Genomic DNA, 21,300 nt, shown 5'->3' with positions numbered 1-21,300 from the left:
CTGCCTAGCTACCATCAGTTACCTGCATCTCCTGCACCGCGGCCACAACACCACCTGCAGGCCCTTATTTGCAGCTTTATTGGACCGGCAGTAAATCTAACAGTGTGTGTCAAATATGTCTTTACAAAAGCTATGAAAACATCAGCAGATCAGCTTCTAAACTCTTAATGTGTCCCTCAAGTCCAGACTGAGACACAATCTTGAGTGAGAAATACATCAGGCTCCGTCTGCACTCAGGCTCTGCATCACTGATTAGCAAATGCACCCACACTAAAAAGTCATTAATGCCTTTTTCTTTTTTTCATATTGCTGTTAGATTTGCTCTGTGTGGGTGTGACGACATTCTCAGAATACCTCTCGCTCTCCTCTTCTTGTTCATTGCCACTGGCACAGCTTATAACACAAGCAGCGCTGATATATGAATTATGTCACAATTGATGGCATGGGGTGTCCTGTTCACTGACCCGTGGACGGATTTGGTGACATCAGGAATCTAGGATGAAACTATTTGAATGAGTGGGTTCTGTGGGTTTAAAACTCTCGTTTTCTTCAGCTGTGCAAAGGCAGTCATATATAACACACAATATTATTGTTGCACTTTTCTACATAATGTCTCTGTGTGCCTTAGTGCTGAAAAACCGAACTGACTAGCTTTACACCATACTTAATTGATGCCATAATGTATTTGTGTGTGCCTGGCCTGTTTGTTTGGCATACCAGCTGTAATCCCTTTTTACCTCGCAAGCCCTTTAAGTGAGAGAGCTTGGATGGCACTCTACTATTGTTTTGAATAAGTGCAGCTTAGTCGGCTAATATCTGAACCGGAGTTTAATGAACTGATGGAGCTGCTGTACTAATCTGTACAGCTGACAGCTCGGGACAGGGCTGAATTTTAGACTTGTAGTTCTTTTCATGCATAAACTCTTGATATTATTAGCTGCATTAATGTTAGATGTCAAAGAATTGGATTGAATTGTTATTATTAGTTTGGATTAAAAGGCACTGTTTTGCTTTTTGGCTATCTATCTTATAGCTATTAATGTTTAATGTCTTATCGTCACTACTGTCCTGCTGCTGGATCCTCCTTCTGTCTGTGATGCGTTTTGCAGTGAAAGATGTTGAGCACTTGACTGTGTTTTGATCATAAAGCTCTCAAGTCTCAGCCTCGAAAGCGTTGACCTTTTGGGATGACGGTAAAAGGATTGTGTAGGTGGTATGGAGCAGATTACTGAGGGAGGATGGGTCAAGTGAGGTACGGGGCTTCTTACTGTCCGTCTTATGCATCATGACATTATCATGTAGGTATACGCGTTCCTCCTCCTGTGCCAAGAACTTCATCTTGGCTCGATCAATGCAAATGTCACCTCTCATTATTACAGCTTAAGCAAATGCAGTCTGAGGTGCAGAACATTTCCTCTGCTCCACATTTTCTTTCAGGGCTCATATCGTCTTATATATTGGTGGCATGAAATTGCCTTCTTTTCTTGCATAGATGCACTTGTCTCTTGAATACTTTTCTCAATTTGAACAAGCTGAAACTCTCTAAATGCGAACAAAAAAAAAGCTGTCACAGCTGTAATTAGCTATTAACATATTTATCCTACTAGTGGATGTTGATTTTTTTTTTTTTTTCCTTCAACAGCTGTGCCATACCCTCCACAACATAAGCTGACTGTAAAAGAGATATATGAAGATGGCAAGCCCAATGCTGAGCTGCTCCGCAACCACCTCGTCAAAGAAGGCAGGGTGGAAGAGGATGTGGCTCTAAAGATCATCAACGACGGGGCTAACATCCTCCGCCAAGAGAAGTGCATGCTGGAAGTGGATGCACCTATAACAGGTAGGCTGGCATAAGCTCACTACGAGCCCAGAGGGGACCCTGTAATGTTTAAACAAGTCTGGACATCTCACTACATTCAGGTCTAGATTTTCAGGGTGACATGGTAGCAAAGAGACCATCCTTCAACTGGATGTTCAGGGTTCAAACACACTCTAATATTGGCCATCCAACAATGCTGTGCTATCTTTAAGCAAGACACGGAATCCATGTCAGCCCTGCCAGTGCTGTTTTATAGCTGACCAGCGTGGAAACAGGCATGTCTTAAAAAGTATATATGCACACTGAGTGAGACGCCCTGTCCAGGATGCTTCAGGAGAGGTTCTTCCAGAGCTGCCCTGTTTAGTAGTTTGAACAAGTAACCACGAATGGATGCAGAATACATTAGTCACTCCCAGACAGTATTGCGGAGAAAGAGTAAACACCAACTTAGGCATTATTCCATTGCAGCACTGTTTCTGAATGCGTGCAGCTGGTCCTCAGAAAGTATCTGCTCCCTCTTAGCTGACCTTTGCATGGCCAACATACAGAATCCAGCACCCTCAGATCCAACCAGCTCTCAAGGAAATAGGATCTTGTATTTCTGGGGTTTTCTCACAAATAATGTACTCAGCTCCCCCAGCTTTGATTCTGTTCGGTTTCTCTAAACACATCAAAAGTTATTTAGTAAGTGTGAAACTTCAAAACACATAAAAACACTGTAGTTTGAGAACATGCTGCTACCATCTCACTCTGCTGTTGGAAAGATGGCGCTTGAAGTACAGCCGTAATTTTTTTTTTTTGTAGTACAGAGCTTATATGGAGCAAGAGTGATAATACGTCTTTACGTGCTGATCACAGTAGTCAGTCTAACTTTCAGCTGACAGTTGCTCTCATTAGCAGAGATCTTATGAGGAGACTAATTATTTTGCATGAATTTTCCTAGTTCAGTTGTAATAAACATGCAATATTTTTTCATTCAACATTCAATGCAATCATGAGTCCTTCTCTTAGATGCTCCCGTGCGCACTACAGTATCAGACACGGATGTTGGCATTTTAAGCAAGGGATAATCAGGTTTCAGCATTTCATCTGAGAATACTTGACTTTAACAGTTCATATGTTAGATCAGTGCATCAAAGCAGATTATTGATGCATTGAATCAATTTTAAAAAGTAAAATTAAATTGCTCTTGCTTCAACAATAATCAGTATCAAACCCTTCAGTCGCATCAAACCCGCATTAGTCCTGCCGCCACTGTCAGTATGTTTAATATCTCTGCTATTATTGCTAATGCCACACATCATCAACTTTAAAGATTGTGTAAAACCGTTTACTCAGTAACGAGGATATTCAATCTTTAGATCTTTTGTTAACAAACTGTCCTCCAGTTGGATAAAATGTTTGATAAAAAAACTCAAATCATGATTTTCATCAGCGAGATTAATATAATAGTTTTGGTGAATCATTACTGAACAAAATCCTGATTTTACATTTGGCCTAGAATGGAATAGAAAAACTGTTAATGTACACCATGCCCTGAAGCTGCCAGTTTAATAAATGTAGCTGCTTCTTTTTATTTCTTTGTAAGTGTGGCTGTTTTTAGAATAAATGAAGACCAACATGTATATCCAGACTAAGAAAACAATTCTTTTAAATATCGGTGTGCCTTGCGGTTGTTACACGAGCCGTTAACAGCAGCGTGTTTGTCTTTTGGCAGTATGCGGTGATGTCCATGGCCAATTCTTTGACCTTATGAAGTTGTTTGAAGTGGGGGGATCACCCAGCAACACGCGGTATCTCTTCCTCGGTGACTACGTAGATCGAGGATACTTCAGTATTGAGGTGAGTCTTCACATTTTGTTCATTTGAAAAGATTTATTTTGCAGTTAAATAAAAGCCATTTGTGAAGACGGCAGGGAAGACACTTTAATACATTACACAGAAACAACAATACAAACGTGTTGTTTAGGCCTGATTTTTTTTTTTTAAATGTGTTGGGTTATACGGGCACCCTTAGTTAACTCTAAAAGTGCTGCCTTTCCTTAACACGTGGAGGTAAACTTTTTTTTAAGATTGTGGAATTCTCACTGTTGTCCTATGAGTGACAGAAAATCGTATTCATGCGGTAATTTGCTGGACAAGCTATATTGTGTGGGTGTAACAGTAAACAATCTTCACTGTTTTCATGCAGTTTTGCCTGCATTGTCTCATCGTTTCAGTACATTTTCATTTCCTTACATGTACATTTTCCATTTCTTACTCATTTCTGCTGTAGTGAACATGCATTGAAATGTGACACAATGCTAATACCGTAAAACTTCAGTTAATAGCCACCTACCTCCTTTACTGGCCTGGTGTGGGAATACATTTCGACAAATAAACACCTGGTCTGGTTCTTTGAATGTATAAAAACCTTTTGAACCCTGCGGGGTCACCCGCTTTAGCTGCTTCTTAGCTGCTTAGATCATGAACACAAATATTAATGTTTAAACGTATGATCAGTGTGTCAGTATGGACAATGCTGCACGTCGTTAGATCAGTTAGATTCTCCACAATTCAGTCATTCACTGCATTTAACGGAAACAACAAGCCCCAAAGTCTAATTCTTATAAATTTACCGGTGCAACCTGCATGGTAAAAGAGAGGAAAGGAAAAAAAGTGTAGACTGCTGTTACCTTTGAAGCGCTTGTTAAGTCCACTCGTTAACTCAGAGTGTGTTCGAACCTTGATTATTTATATTCCTTTAGTCTGTAAGGGTCCACCTTTCAACAGAATCAAACAAGCTTTTCATAAAAATGTATCCAGGTTGTGAATCCTGTCATGTGAATTCCATTGTTTACTGTTAACTTCAGCCACACTTATATTACTTCAAAATAAAAGCGCATAAGCCGTCTGTTGGAGCTAGATCAAATGAATGACCTGTATTTGATTATTTGAAGTATTATTCTGTTGAAATGAATAAACTGTTTCATAGTAGTTTCAGTTTTGTGCAAAAGGAATTAAAGGCCTGTCCCATATGGACGTCTGTCCCAAATTAAGACAGGGTCAATTCAGTGATTTTAGAAAATAAAAGCCCGGGCTATTATTCAATTTTTTACGGTAGTCACTTATGTGTGAGTGTATTATTTCAGCCCTGCAGTACTGCTGTGTGATGTTTTTATCTTATCTCTTTGTTTTGACCACAGCTTGAGCTTTAAACTGTACCTCTGTCAGATAAAGTTGGATCATAATGGGACCTCTTGGTGTGTTGTGGGCTTCTCGCACTCTGCTGCTTGTCTCCTGGTGCAGTGCATGTGAATTAAAGCCATTAAATGATGTAATAAGATAAAGGTGGACTGGATGGTCGTGTGTGCCATTGTTATTCTCAGGATGGTTAAGGTGGTGACCTATGGTCAGAATAGTTACTGCAGTACTGCTTTGAAGATGTTACTTCAGGGCTTCTTGAATGTTTTGCTGTTTGAAATTCTATTTCATTAACAATTTCAAAGAGCACAGTTCATACATGTTTAGTAGAACATTTACAGATAAGATGGAGGGTTGGAACAGAGAGCTGCATATCCCTGGCCGGAGGGCATTCATGATGGTTACAATGGAGACCCCAAATAATGTATGAAAACGTCCGTAGAAAGAGAACTGGGGTGTAATCTCTCCTCTGATGTCCACCTGTATTGGTATATTCCATATTCACAGTCATGCTTTCATTACATGTTGGTTTGTGACTGTTAGGTGAACAGTTGTTTTAAGCATCAAACGTTAGCTGTGATTAGCTAAAACAAGAGACAGTTTGTTGAAATCAGTCAGTCAAAATGAAAAATACAGTAATACAAATGTTTTGTAAGGTGTAGATAACTATTTCAGCATTGACGCTGACAAAAAGAAGCCAGAAATGGTGCCATCATCATCTGGAATAATCTAGATTTGTAACCATGCCAGGGTGTATTGTCGGAGTATTGTGATCCTGAAGACTCAGTGCCATTTAGTTTTAATCACAGTGAGGTATTGTGTTAGTTATGACTCTGCATCATCATTCTTCAACACACATTGAACTCAGATTGTTCCTGTGTGAATATTTCTAACGATTTACATTTTGCTCTTGTTAGGCAGTGCTTAATTAATCTGTTGTTTAATTTGTATGTATGTAAATGTGTGTACTCCTAAAATGTTGCAATGGTGGAATGTTTTGTGCTAACATTTTGACCGCCCTGTTGATGGGCACTGGGTCGTACGCTGAGGTGGGTGAAATGTCACAGATGAAAGGAGTGGACTGAAACAGCATAGGGAATGATAGGCTAACAGGGTCCGTGTCCGCTGAAGACCTCAAACATTGGCACTGGGGTTATTTCCCCATGTGTTTCTGTTGAAAAGTGACACTTTGAGCTCTCCCATCCCAAAAGAGACGGATGACCTCTTCTCCACTCGAAAAAACGTTGAGCCTGTCTGAGCCACGGCGCTTATCAGTGTCACTCCAGAGTTCCTCCACCCGCTGGGAGCGAAGCACGGGTGTGATCAGAGAGGAGTGCTGTCAACACTGCGTCAGAATTAACATGGAGCAACTAATTAAAAGTAATGGAACGCATACTTTATGTTTACATGATAGGCAGTCAAGCAATTATTCTAATATAATTCAGCAAGGATCATTTAGCTCCTGAAGAGACTATCTGCTTATGTTTTCTAAGAGTACCTGGCAGTGGATGACGTGTTGTCGCTTACCCACCGTACTGTAGCTTACAAATTAACACATAAGCAGTGCGTACTAAGTTTTCCTGATTGGATGAAAAGCCGAAACGATGAGTTAAAGCAAAAATGACACACAGTCTCTGGTTCCAGCCTCTGAAATGTGATGATTTGCTACTTAGTAAGGTGAATTTCTTTGGGTTTTGAACAGATGGTCACATAAAATATGGATATTTACAGGGTAGTATTTTCTGACATTTTATAAACTAAATTAATTAATTAGATTAATTGATTGAATTGAGAAAATAATCATCAGTTGGTCCTAGATTGGTCAAAACCATCTTCAGGCATAAGGAATGATTATAGTCAAACATCGACGGTATGGAATAGTCTCAGCGGGAGCAGCCTTCCCTGATTTGCTGATGTAAAGATTCTGTTTGCTCTTTCTAGCAGGGCTGAAAATCCTCTACAATTTAAAGGAAGGCCGCAGCGCAGAAACACATAAGACGGATACAGGAAAATGGGTATCAAGATGTGGTTGCCTTGGTAACATAAAGAGTCTCTGTAGCCTCTTGAAATGGCGTATTACCTTTGCAGGCTAGCAATTTGCCAAAGTCAAAATTCAGTGCATGTGACCAAGCCGTCTCATTCTCTGAGCTCTTCCTGATCTACTTGGTGAATTCTTTTTGATCCAAGAGAGTGTGTCTGTGGACTAACTCTCCCAGCCACAGCAACCCTCCATACACACCAGACGCAGGCAGAAGTGTGTGTGCACGTATCTATGTGTGTGGGTGTCTGGGTCTGAGGTGAAGGTAGACAAAGGGAAATGGCACAAAACCTCTGTGTGGCAGACATGGACACGGGCTGCCCACCCCACCCCACCGCTCCAGGCTCGAACACAGAGCAGAGGGCTCTCATTAAAACCCATGTCAGCTTCTGGCCACTCCAAGCCGTGTCCCTCTCTCCGCCTCCGCGCATGAAAGATCAAGTCCCACCGACAGCCCCCTCCACACCTTTACCCACACTTCACACCTCACAATTCCTCCCAACAAGTGAATAAGATATGGTAGTCCCTGGCTCCCTCTTTTATTTTATTTTATTTTTGATTAACTTTTTTACATTGTCAGTTACATGAAGACACACCTGCTTACTGTGGTTACCTTGGCTTCTTGTTGCAGTGACTTAATAGCAGGCCATAGTTGGTGCATGTTAAAAGAGTGGGCTGAGAGTGGCAGCCATTGAGCAGTGCCTGCTCTGAGCGCTGAAGAAAGAAAGCTTATTTGGATTGTAAACCGCTAAACTGTAAAGTAGCAGCCCCCTCACTCCGACATCTCTCCATGTGTTGTTGCTATAGTTCCTGTCTGTGCATGCGTGTGTATTGCAGACCTGTGTGTGTGTGTAATAACAAATAGTGAAAAAAAACATTGAATTTCCCCTTGCGGAATTAATAAAGTATGTCTTCTTCTTAAATGCTGGTCTGCTTTTCATTGTGTGTTTTTTTTATTTTATTATTATTATTTATTTATTTTTAATTGGGCTAGAGCTTCTAATATGGCCATAAGAAAACATCCTATTGCTCCTCAGATGAATTTGTGAAGGAATACCAAATCTTTCTGTGGCACGCCAGAGTTATTTGTGCACGTGTTTAGAGAATATGAAAGGAATCAGTTTGTTTCCACTTTTAAAAATCTCCTTGTCTCGGCAACACAGATCATAAACGGTAACTCAGCTAACTTGCCTTGATCGAGGTCCGTGTCCCACAGAAACAAAGGCAAATGAAGCAGAGACAAGTATGTGGGAGTATGTCATTTTTATTAGTTGAAAAAGTCCATGTAACTGCAGTTATTTAAAGCCGCAGTAGTAGGGCTTGTATGGGTAGCTTTAGAGTTTCTTGGTGGCTACCCGCTGCAGATGGGCGGCTCCACACTGGAAAATGTGTGCTGAGGTGTAACTGATGACCATTAGACAAAGTTGAGGTTAGCGTGCGATAGAGCTTAACAATTAGCTGATCTCTAGATTTGTCGATTGTCATTTTTCAGGCAAAAACTCCAGTCATTCTCTGGTTCTGTCATCTCTAATGTGGGCATTGTAGACTCTGTCTTTGGGTTTTGTTCGGACAAGGCCAGGCATTTAAAGAGTGATGCTGAGATGTGATCTGATTTAATCCTGCAAACGAATCATCCGCAGCGCTCTCGCAGCGTTGTCTTTCAAGCTTTGTGCATAATCATCAGTGCACATCTTTGACTTTTTCCTTCGCCTTTCCTCTTCCCCGCATTTTTTTCTCTCTCTTGCTCTCTGTCCTCCCAGTGTGTTCTCTACCTCTGGTCGCTCAAGATCAACCACCCCACCACACTCTTCCTCCTGCGTGGGAACCACGAGTGCCGGCACCTCACAGAGTACTTCACCTTCAAACAGGAATGTAAGTGCAGTGCTTCTCTCAGCCTTATGACGGCCAGTCTAATATGCTCCTACGCTCTCTGTACCACTTCAGAGTGGCCTTTATAAGTCAGGTCTCAGATTTCAGACAAAGCCCGGGTGTAAGGGTATGGCATGGTACTCACAATGTAAGTGCAGTATTGCTCTTGCAGTCACTCTTGCAGGTTAATTGTCACCCTTTTTATTTTCACACGCAAAAGGCATGAAATGAGGAATTAAAAAACACACGATTTTAAGAAACATCAGCATCTCCACACCAGAGAAGAGGCGTGTGGAAACTGTGAGATGACTCACTCCCTTTAATACAGTGACTAGCTTCCCTTAAATAGGACATGTTTGCCAGGAAGTGTCTGTAGGATCAGGAAGTCCCTTCACAAGACGTGGCAGTTAATCAGCATTACAGACTCTGCAGAGGAGATGGAGTCTTTTTCCCTTTTCATGTTGCAGACGACAAACTGCTCGAGCGTATAGAGCAGCCAGGCATGCTGCTGATGGTTTTCAGACAGTTACACACACACACACACACACACACACACACACACACACACACACACACACACACACACACACACACACACACACACACACACACACACACACACACACACACACACACACAGATTTCAATCTGTGTCAATTTAGTGTGTGAAGCAGGTGTGGAGACATTAGTATGCACACCCCGAAACAAAGACACTTTGGCAGACAGCAAGACAACCTTGCCAGCTGCAAATAGATTTCACTCACTACATCTCCCCCCAGTTCCACCCACATACCACCTCATTGCGAGCACACACACACACACACACACACACACACACACACACACACACACACACACACACACACACACACACACACACACACACAAACTGTATCGTTACGCACTGTACCACCTTTCAGTGGTTTAGGTGGTGTATGTTGGCGGGTGCATTACCTAAAGAATTAAATATATTTTTGCCATAATGAAAGCAGTCAAGAGTATGTGTGTAAACCATGTGAGCAGATCAAGCATTAGGGGTAGGGGCAATAATCCATTCTTAGATGAATTGTGAGTCTATCTTTCTGCACAAAGCTACTTATTTTGAGTTTATAGGGCTTCCCCATCAGTGCCTGCTGGATTTACCCAGCAGGCACTGATGAGGAAGCAATGTAATGGGGGAGAGAAGAGTGCTCAGAAACTGAATGTGATAAGCCTTAATCACCAGGAGCAATTCTGCTCCTTGATATTATTTAATTTAAACACTGCCGAACTGACTCATCATTTCAGCACATTGGATCAGATTATAGATTTGTCCAAGATTAGTATTGTTGTTGATTATGGTTACAAGTGTGCCTACAACAGAGAAACTGAACAACTGGCAAACTAAACTGAAGCTAAATTAGGTGCTCATTTTTCATTGGTTAACCCATCCATTTAATGCCACTTATTAGGTTCCAGGTCACATTCATTTAATCATTAATATAATTAGGAACTGTTGTTACACTGATGGGAAACAATGAAAAAAATGCTGTATAATAATAAATAATTCTAGGTCGTTAGGTTAGGTTCTTGTCATTACTGATTTTCCATCATGGTACAGGTATTAAATGGCATTCTATGTGGTATTAAAAAGGTTTGTGCTTTGAAGCATTAAAAACATTTTATGTTTAAAATAAAAAATCTTGTGACCTACCATGGCTTTTGTGAAAGTTGCAATAATAGACTGAATTTGTTTTCTCCCTTTTATGTTTTTTGTTGTTGTTAGAGGTAGGTCTTTTGGACATTTTTGTTTCAGATTTTAAACTTAACTCAGAAAGACACAAAAGATGTCAAGTAGCAGTCTAATAAAAACAAATGATACAACAGAGAACATCTCGGTAACAACAGCAGATCCCAACGCCCACCTACCAACACATGTTGTCAGGAAAGAAAATGAAGAAAGACTAAATGAATAATTAGATAAAGCTAGGAAAAAAAGTTAACACAAACCTGATAATAGTTGTAAAATAGTCTTTTGTTAGAAAAAAAGAAAAGAGAAATGAAAAAAACAGTGATAATGTGTTGTCACGACACACATCACACCTTAACCATGAATAACCTTAACCTGCTTGTAGTCAGTTTTGCTGCACATTATAGCAACATTCACATCCAGAAATTATCACACTCGAAGTGTGTTATCCAACTTGCAACTCTCGACATGGCTGCCAGGCCTCATAACACAATAGAGCTGTGGAATCTAACTACAAAAACTGCACCAGATCTCTATTCCAGTGAGTAGGTGGGTGGTATTTTGTATTTGCAACCAGAAGGATTAGGCAACATTCATTTAAGGATGAGCTGTTTGATTGTGTTTTATGTAAAATTTCTACGTCCTTCTGTACACAAGTAACTACAGATACTAGCATTGATTTGTTCAGTCGTCACACACACGGTGCTGTCTTGGCTGTGTTCTGGCAGCCCCTGCCGTGTAAGGCGTCGACTTCCTCCTGCCCTAATTTGACCTGCAGAGTTGTGCATGTGACACTGCAGAAACAGCCTGCAAACAATCATCAGTCCTACTGTTGGCAGAGGAGCTGCGCTACTTCTTCACAACATCTCTAACAAGTCGAGTCATATTTTATTTATATAGCCCAGTATCACACGTTTGCTGTGATATTAGTTGTAGTATATGACAACCTGTGTCCTTAGACCCTTGATTCCCCCCCTCTTCTCTCTCAAAAAAATAACTTGGAAGAAACCTCAATAGATGAGGTATCCCCCTCCAGGGACAGGATATCACCAAACTTCATATATCACCGGAATAAGCAGATGCAACAGAAGTTTTAAAATTTGTGGTTGTTTAGTAAAAGAATCACAGAATATTCTTATGTGGAATGAGTTTTAACATTGAACTTGTTGCCATGCGTTTGCTGCAGGTAAAATTAAATACTCTGAACGGGTGTATGACGCCTGCATGGAGGCCTTTGACTGCCTGCCCCTCGCTGCCCTGCTCAACCAACAGTTCCTTTGTGTACACGGCGGACTCTCACCAGAAATCAACTGCCTAGACGACATAAGGAAAGTAAGTGATCGACCACTGACACATGAAGTTGTGGTAATATTGGTTTGAAATGTGTGTTGCAGTCTATTAACCCCTTTATACCTGTATTTCCTGTATCTAATAATTGAGTATAAACCATATATTACCTCTACTAAGTCTGTTTCTGTGTTTGCTCAACAGTTAGACAGGTTTAAAGAGCCTCCAGCATTTGGGCCAATGTGTGACCTGATTTGGGCTGACCCTGGTGAGGACTACGGCAGTGAGAAGACATCTGAACACTTCAACCATAACTCTGTCAGAGGCTGCTCGTACTTTTTCAGGTATTAGATAAAATCGCTGCCTTCATAACTCATGCAACAGCTTCACTTAACTCCACAGGTGCACTAACAAAAACCCTCAGAACAGCAGATACAAATACAACACTTTATTTTTTATTTAGATTTATCTTTTTCAAATCAAATAGACTGATTTTTGTAGAGCAATCTCGAACAAATACAAAAAATAAAATAGAAAATAGGCTGCAGCACAGGTGAGAGGATGTAGCTTCACTCTTTTCTAGGTCAGACAGCTTATTGGGGCACTTTCAAAACTGGCCCTCTCAAAACAGGTTAACAGATAAAAACAGCTTGTTCAGAAAATGTTAAATGGATATAGGACCGGAAATAATTAACAGTCACACATTTTGATAGCACATAAAATGGCTCATTTGTAATTCTGTAGGGCGACAGATTCAAACAGCTGATTCCCAGTGGGGAAAGATCAGTCAGGTAGTTATGTGTAATAAAACAGAATAGCACCTGCACAGGCAGGCATGTCAGAACGTTTATGTCAGGAGACATATGTTTACTCCTCTCACGATAAGTAAACATATATGGTGTCAAACCTGCATGCAATTCAGGTGTTGTTATGAGAACAACTTCATCTGTTGATATGAGTACTTTAGAGCTATTGTTAGTCCGCTTAACTCTGGTTGCAGCAGCTGTTCGTAAGTACAGATTTTGCCTAGTTACAACACAAGTGTTTATGTGGCGGACATTTAAGCATCACCAAATTAAAACAGGTTGCTGCGCACAAGCTCGTTCTCATGTGGAGATGAGCTGGTCCAGACCAATAGTCTTGTTACACACAGAAACAAGTATAACTGTTGCATAGCCGACTGAACTACCTAACAAAGCTAACGTTAGCTTGCTAATGTTAAATTAGCTACTCATTTAGAACGAACAGTAAAAAAGGTAATTAGTTACAATAAACACGCGGTTAAAATGCTGTTTTTGCATTTCACAATGCCTCAAATGACAAAACGTGTTGATGTTAGACTGAATGACCAAATAATGGCTATTAGCTGTATGAATACTACTAACTGAAACCCACGTTTATGGATGCGCATATAAATAAGACAAAGTTGGTAGTTAGAACCTAGGACTTTACACGCAAACTTTGCAATGGATTTACAAATAGGTCTGAACTGAAATCAGCTGAAGTGGAAAATGCCAGAAAGCATTCATCTTGGCCTGATGTTGATCTGTGAAAGGTTTATTGTCCACTAATTTATCTTGAGCATTTTTAATGGATTAGTAGGGCAGTAAAAGAAGGAAAGGCAGTAAAAAAGTACCCAGCTGAGCTCGCCTGCTCTCTTGCCGTCTTCCCTCTTCTCTGGCTGTAGTCTCCAGCTCCTGGACAGGCCAGCAGAGCCCATAAATACCAGAGTCCTGGCCCTGGATGCTCAGCATCTTTAAACCCCTAGCTCAACAGGCCAGAGGGCATGGCATGCTGAAAATAAATATGAAAGTATTTCCTTAGGCAAACAACAGTCAGTGAAGTCAGAAGTGGCCTCATGACATTCTTTCAGAGGTTTAAGTTTGTAATGAGTTTTGATTAGATTTGCTTTTCTTTCTCTTTGCAGTTACTCAGCAGTCTGTGATTTTTTGGTAAATAATAACTTGCTGTCAGTAATAAGAGCACATGAAGCACAGGATGCAGGGTAAGTAGTGTGACAATGTTTTGATTCATTTCGAGCATTTTATAATATAGAAAATTTCTGAGTCTCTTTCTTTGTGGGCTTACAGGTATCGGATGTACAGAAAAAGCCAGACCACAGGCTTCCCTTCATTAATCACAATCTTTTCAGCTCCAAATTACTTAGATGTCTACAACAACAAAGGTTTCTGTCTTTTTTTCCTCTCAATCTCATGGTTGTATTTAGATTTTTTATTATTATTTATTTTTAATCTCTCCCCTCCGGTCTTTCCCTCTACCATTGTCAGCTGCTGTATTAAAATATGAGAATAACGTGATGAACATACGACAGTTCAACTGCTCCCCCCACCCTTACTGGTTGCCTAACTTTATGGATGTCTTCACATGGTCTTTGCCTTTTGTTGGAGAGAAAGGTAGGTTTGTTGTTTGATTGGAAGCTGTGAATGGAAAGCCACAAATAAACTCTTTATTGAGTTGCCTATGGTTCATTGACTTTGTGGAATATAACGACCCAGACTGACCCAGAAAAAGATTTTTTGTCTCCATGAAGTCATGGAATAGGAGAATTTTAAAATGGGCCAGCATAAATTATGCTTTTCATCAAGGTTTCCAATCTGCAGCTAGAGCTCATTCTTACACCTTACACAATGAAATATTAAATGGTAAAATGTTGCTTTTTATTTATAAATCACTCAGAAGTTCAGTTAAAAAAAATAGATGTGTTAGCCCATTTACTAAATTTGAAAAGTGTGCCACTGTGTTTTTTTTACATCTAAAAACTGAAAGAGTGTCGGGAGCATTTGTGAACCTAAAATCTAGAAATTTACATTATTAGTTCTAAAAAGTTATTTTGTTACTGCATGATTTTGCCAATATGGTATTTTGGTGACTTTGCAGCTGTTGGTTCTATAGCTGCCTGTTGAAGTTAATGAAATAAAGTTTATATTTAGAGAGGACACTGTAAATGACATAAATGCAACCCTTTATCCACCCAATCAATGAATTTCTTAGTTGATGGAATTGTTCTTTTCCTGATGATAAAAAAACAAATCCAAAGTGAAGCCAGGCAGTGTCACACAAACCCTGCAGCAAACATGGGTTTGGTACCAGTCTCAGGTTTTAACGTGGCTTCTCTCCCCCGCAGTGACGGAGATGCTGGTGAATGTACTGAACATTTGCTCTGACGATGAGCTCATGTCAGAAGTAGATGACTTATATGAAGGTAAGACTGAGAGAGCAATGAAATTCTTAACTTGAATTTTAATGAGGCATTTTGATTAGTTTTAGTCTAGATTCATCATTTTGAAATTTAAAGATGTAAATCAGCCCTGAATGTCAGTTATTTGTTTCTTCAGTCTAAAAATACGTAGATGTAGTAAGTCTGCTCATCCGTTAGGGTTGTGTATTTTCTCTAAACCCCTCTCTGGATGAAGTTAAAATGAGTCTTGGCATATACTTAATTGACATGCTCACAATGCTGGCAGCTATACTTTTCATGTGAGGTGATTTATACACAGCACTTCATCATAATTCAGCCTACGTCCCACATGTCTGATGTTGATGAGGGAGTTCTGCTCCCTGGAGTACAGCGGCGATGCTTTGAAACGCACTATTAAACCCTCAGTTCATCTCTCAAAAATATCACCCATTCATCCTTTGTTCTCTTTTATACAGTATATTGTTCATTTTAAATAAGTGTGAAAAGAATCAGTAGCAAAGGATGTAAACAGTAGTAGTAAAAGCTCAAGGTGGTACGCTGTGTCTTAACCTCACATTCTGGACTTGTTCCAGGTGGAACCTCTGCGATGCGCAAGGAGGTCATCCGGAACAAGATTCGAGCTGTGGGGAAAATGGCCCGAGTCTTCTCAGTCCTCAGGTCTGACCCTGTCATTAATACTCTCCCTTTGATGTACCTTTTCTTTTCTCATGGGAACACTCTGACTGGAAAAGGCTTCTGTACATGTACATATAGATCAGTGGGCTGGGGGTCAAAATGACCAAATTGGAGGAAGACGCGAATGAATATAGTCAGTTGAGCGCACAATGAAGTTGTGTTTGAAAACACATTGTTGCCCTGCCAGGATTAATGAGCTGGCACGAGATGAGTCACAGTGAGCCCAGACAGGATAATGACATTAGACATTATTCCAGATTAATGCTGCTGCCGCTGCCTTGTCACGCTACTTCAAATGGGCAAGACACAGAGAATCCTGTCTTTCAGAACTGTGCATATATCTTGAAAGGGTATTTTAGAAATGGTGAAATAAAGAACACAAAAAATCTAGATGTCAAGACGTATTTTCATAAAGGTTTGTCTTATTCTTATTTGTTGAATATTCAAGATGAACACATTCCTTTGCCAGATGAATATAATGTCACTGTACGTTAGAAGATGCATTTAAAAAGCAAAAGATACGTTTCAGTTTCTTTTAACTCAATAGAAGAGGAAAAGATAAACCATAAAAAGTCAAGTATAAAAGTGTAAGCGATCCTTCAAGTACTGCTGCCAGTTGTCACTGACCCACTTACAGAACCAGGACATGTGTTAGGAGTTTGGCTGGAGGCATTCAGAGCTGACAGTCCGTATCTCTATTAAGACAGTGAGTGGGCGCAGGTTAAATATCCTGTAATGATTGAACTCATGACCTCTTGGTAACAGAACAGTCTCGTAACCACCAGGTGTGCGTGCTGCCGCCCTGTTTACTGAAATGTAATCTGCGTGTGTACCCTGTGTGCCTGTGTTTTTGTTTGTGGACTAGGGAGGAAAGCGAGAACGTGTTAACACTCAAGGGCCTGACCCCGACTGGAACTCTTCCTCTGGGAGTGTTGTCAGGGGGAAAGCAGACCTTACAGACCGGTAAGTGTGTGTCATACACAACGCTGTTCTTTGATTCCTCCTCGCTAGCTGCCATTTAGCATGGCCTACACCCCTAGGGAAATTTCCTCACCACTTGTCACAGAGCGTGTGTTTTTTACTACACTGCTGTGAGTAAACCTTTTATTTTTTTCTTCAAGGCGTTCAAGGGGGAGGTGTTACATGATCTGTTGCTCCTCTTACATCAATCCTACAATCTTCCTACAAGCACCAAGTTTACAAATTAATGCATTTTACCTTGTTTGCATAATCCATACAAAAGTGTAAAAACAATTTACCCGTGGAACAGTGAGTGGTATCGATGTTCTTAGCTAATTGTTTGTAATAAAGCTAATAAGCGTTTGTCCCAAAATGTTGAAACCAAAAATAGCAATTAAGTTACGTTTGTGTGTTATTCCTGGAAAAGAACTTGCCAAAAGTAGAATCAGAAATGCTATTTCCAGTGCAGCTACAGTAGAGTTTGATAGCAGAACACTTTCACATCTGTGATAAATGAAAGTCTTTCACTCAATGAGCTAGGGCCATTCTTCACAGTGGTCAAAAGTAAAACAGGGATGGATCCAGTTCCAACAGAGGCAGAGATTACAGTTGTCTCCTCCGTCGTCAGTGATGACAAATTCTGTTTTGTGGTACGGGGCGTACTAGAGCACTATCGTTGTCCAAAAAAGACTGTAATTTTGATGTTTACATCTATAAAAATACAGCTCAGAGAAATCTCTCCTCTGTGGGTTGCAAAAAGGCATTCTGGGAAATGTGGGTAATATCTAACTGAGGTTGATGAGGCAGCTTGAAAAGAGAGAGGATACACCATAAATGTAACTTTTAACACTACACCAGTGTTACTCCTTAAAAAGTTTATAATATTACTTTGCTGGGTATTAAAAGTAACAAGTTAGGTTACTTGTTACGTTACTATATTACTTTAAATGTTTTTCTGCACATGTATTTATAAGAGCAGTATTCTGTATTTTTACAAAATATAAAACAATGTTCTTTACATCTTAGACTGTGGCACAATAATGGTGATACTTACAGCTGTGGAAAGAACACCTCTCCCTCGTTCTCATTTCTTCCTTTAGCTTTTTAGCAGCAGCCAACTTGAACAACATAAGGTCCGGCTTCTTGACTTGAACTGCCCCCGACCTGCTACGCATTCACGTCAAAGATGGTGCGTTCTGGTAACGCAGCGTTACTTGGATTAGTAACTGTGATATTATTACTGTTTTGTAAAAGTTATCCTTTACAGTTACTGGGGAAAGTAATAATATTATGCGTTACTGTCCAGCACTGGCCTACACATATCACAAAATAACTCAGTATCTCACTTTTGGTACTTTTCCATTACCAGTCCCAGCTCGCCTCGAGTACTCGACTCGGTTTGGCCCTGCTCCATTTTCCATTGCAGATAGTACCCAGAGATAGTACTCATCAATTGTACTGGTCGTCATAGCAACGCCACACACAACTGCCGCAATGTTCAATGCGACACACACACCAGTGATCCACACAGATTTCTCTTTTTTTAAGTTAAAATGTTTCAACATTCCTCAGAATGTAAAGACAGATAAGCGGTATGAAAACCTTCCAGCTGTGTTTTCCTCTGCTGTTGTTGCTGCAGCGGTCTGTGTGACGGCGGGAGCAGAGGGCTCCTCCCGCGGGTCGGCACAGGCTTCCCCCGCAGCCACTTGCGGAGCTCCTCAACTCCGAAAATATTCAAGCACATTTTTGTCCTGCCATCGCTTCTTGTAAAATGTCAATGTCAATATTCAAAATCTACACAGCTGATTTCTCACGAAATTCCATACGAAAACTGTAAAATATAAAACTTTCTGTTGCTGGCCTCTGTCTGGTGCAGCAATGATGAAGCAGTGAATAGTGACGATTCTCAATCTGCAGTCTGCTGTGTTTTAACAACACATTTTAGTATCGCCTCAGCTCGCTTGGAACCTCAACGGAGGTGATACAAAAAAAAGTACCTGGAAGCCGGCACAGGTACAACTTTTCCACAATGGAAAACCAAACAAAGGCGAGTCGAGCCAAGTCGAGCTGGTACTGTGCAGTGGAAAAGGGGCTTTTAATGATACCTTTTTGTGTACAACCATCGGTCACTGGATGTTGCTGTGTCCTTTGTTGACGGTGAAGCTACAGCTGTCTGTCCTGATGTCCAGTTTTGGGAGACGAGCTCCCCTGTCCCGCGAGTCCCTTTGAAGGGTCCTAGATCAATGACGGCATGCCCGAGACAGGAAGCACTGGTTGGGCTTACACTCGAGCAAGTTTTCAGCCTCAGCTGTGGTGTCTGGTCGGGGAGGTCAAGCTGTCACCTGAAAGTGGCTGCTGACCCTCTGATCTAAAGGTCAGTGGATGGCCTCGCCCACCAGAGACATGCCGGGAGTCGCGCTTTGCCATGCTGGAGCCTTACAGAAGTTGCGGAGCGATCAAAGAAGAAACCACATGTTGGTGACCTTTTGGAGAATGTCATTGTCCATGTCCGCTCCCCCAGCCACAGCTTTCAGATCAGCTAGGCCGGTTTGAACAAAGCGAGGGCAAGTGATTGTGTATTTTTGTCCATCGCAGTCGATTCTTTGTTTTTGTCCCCAGCAGCTGTTGCTTTCAAAGCTGCTGTTTCTGTTTTCCCAACTGTCGCCAATAACGAAGCGCCTCATAACGCTGTGCTGAAGAGGAAACGCGATTTCAATTCAGCATCTGCAGGCTGCTATCTTAACACAGCTCTCATTCATCTGAAATGCATAAGCATTTCCTGAGAAATGAGATTTAATGCGCTCAGATGACTGTCATTTAGAGATTGAATTAGATATATATTCTATCACCTGTACATCCAATCAGAAGGGAATATGGCTGTGTAATCACATTTGAGGGGTTCCAAAATGCCAAACGTCCATTTTAATGAAGAAATATTAATTATGTTAAAGGAGTATTTCTAAATTCTCCTCCATAATGAATATCCTTTTTGTCATTTTTGGATTGAAGCAGTTTGTTCGTTTGTGACTAAATGAGTGTGTGGTTGTACTTGTGTACTGCAGCTTCACCTTCTTTGTAAGGGTGCGCTGTACAAAGGCGTCGTCCTGCCTGGTCATTGTTACACCTATCACCCTGTCTTAGTCTATTAGTACTCAGCCAAATCCCCCAGGTCTCCACACCTAAGTCCTCATGACCCTTTAACACCAACACCACCTTAAGGCCCCATCTACACTACTGCGTTTTCAAACGGAGACCTTTTGCTACGTTTGTACCTCCTGTCCAGACTGAAATGGCGAAAACGAAGACCTAAAAGAGAGAAGTTTGGAAACGCTGCCGACTCCGTTTTTTGTTTTGAAACTTTGGAGGGCGTTTTAGTGAATTTAGTGATCTTCTGTAACTTCGGAACAGACCATCTGCTTCATGTACTGAACATTTGCTCTGATGATGAGCTCATGCTCACGCGCATGCCCTGTGCACATGAACCGCCACTAGATGTGCGTTTTCAGTCGTTTTAATGTAGATCAACTCTAAAACGCTGCTGTGGACGGAGATCATACATTATATACCTAAATCTCCAACAGGTCTCTAGCTAACTAAGGTGTTTTGCTGACGTTTTTACAGCCTCTGTGTATTTTGCATCCATAATGACTGTGCCACGTGTGTTTCCTCAGGATATCACACCAGAGTTTACAGTTCGATATTACTGTTGTACTTGCTGCGTTTGATGACTCCCTTTCCCCCCCCCCCTCTGTCCTCATCTCCCTTTTAATATAGCTACGGTTGAGGCAGCTAAAGCGAAAGGTACGCATGGCTGTGTTGATCAAATCTCATGTCTTTGTTTTGTGTGTGTTGTTCACCCTTTAAACACAACCCCACGGTGTTCATTTAGTGTCCCCACTGTTTTTATATCACGGATTAGTGAATTATTGTATATTAATTTATTGCTGGTTACTCTTGCCTCATCATTGTCTGTTGGATCACGCTTGTTCCATCAATGTAAAAGTATTTTATTTAGGACTTTTTATTGACAGGGTGGAAGTTGAGAAACAAAAGAATCACAGATAAGAAATGAAAGGATGAACGTGACATTAATTGAAAAGAAACTTGCGTAACATTATTACTAATACAACAAACAACTATTGTTTTTAGGTGCAACAATTAGAAAAGTAAAGCCCATGCTATAAAGGCCTGGTTATGTGTATCAGGTTTAGGACCTGGTTTGTCCCTTGTTGACAAGGCATTCCCGGCTGTGGTCACATTGGGCTTTTCTTGCCAACTGTGGCTCCCTACACCGAGAAAAGCCTTCTAAGACCTGGCTAAGATAAGACCAGTGTCATCCCCGCCTGGGATATTTTCAGAAGCTAATCCTGTTAACACAATTTTCCTGTTGCTATACTGTCTACACCTTCTGGTTGATAGTGGCAGGTAGTGGTTCAACAGTGGTTCAATTTGATCCAATAAACCAAATTTGAAAGATTTAGAACACATCGACAGATAGCGGCAGCATGTTCAGGCAGGAT

The 21,300-nt window shown here is 40.9% G+C and overlaps 1 protein-coding gene across 3 annotated transcripts in view; it reads left to right on the top strand.

Moving 5' to 3' along the window:
• ppp3cca (protein phosphatase 3, catalytic subunit, gamma isozyme, a) overlaps positions 1-21,300 on the top strand; it is a 29,223-nt gene that overhangs the window by 3,697 nt on the left and 4,226 nt on the right. For 2 of the 3 annotated variants that reach the window (XM_038704641.1, XM_038704640.1), the window contains exons 2-13: positions 1,643-1,840; positions 3,537-3,661; positions 8,801-8,912; positions 11,825-11,970; positions 12,130-12,269; positions 13,853-13,930; positions 14,016-14,110; positions 14,214-14,339; positions 15,071-15,148; positions 15,718-15,802; positions 16,686-16,783; positions 20,555-20,581. In XM_038704641.1, coding sequence (XP_038560569.1) covers positions 1,643-1,840; positions 3,537-3,661; positions 8,801-8,912; positions 11,825-11,970; positions 12,130-12,269; positions 13,853-13,930; positions 14,016-14,110; positions 14,214-14,339; positions 15,071-15,148; positions 15,718-15,802; positions 16,686-16,783; positions 20,555-20,581 — 1,308 coding nt within the window. The remainder of the gene's footprint in view (positions 1-1,642; positions 1,841-3,536; positions 3,662-8,800; positions 8,913-11,824; positions 11,971-12,129; positions 12,270-13,852; positions 13,931-14,015; positions 14,111-14,213; positions 14,340-15,070; positions 15,149-15,717; positions 15,803-16,685; positions 16,784-20,554; positions 20,582-21,300) is intronic. The other variant, XM_038704642.1, reaches the window with a different exon arrangement.

Source organism: Micropterus salmoides, unplaced genomic scaffold (assembly GCF_014851395.1).
Source record: "Micropterus salmoides isolate LMB-PRFRI ecotype aquatic unplaced genomic scaffold, ASM1485139v1 Ms_hic_scaffold_7, whole genome shotgun sequence".
Lineage (NCBI taxonomy): Eukaryota > Metazoa > Chordata > Actinopteri > Centrarchiformes > Centrarchidae > Micropterus > Micropterus salmoides.
Note: the sequence above shows the minus strand (reverse complement) of the source record. Positions and strands in the feature narration are given on the sequence as shown.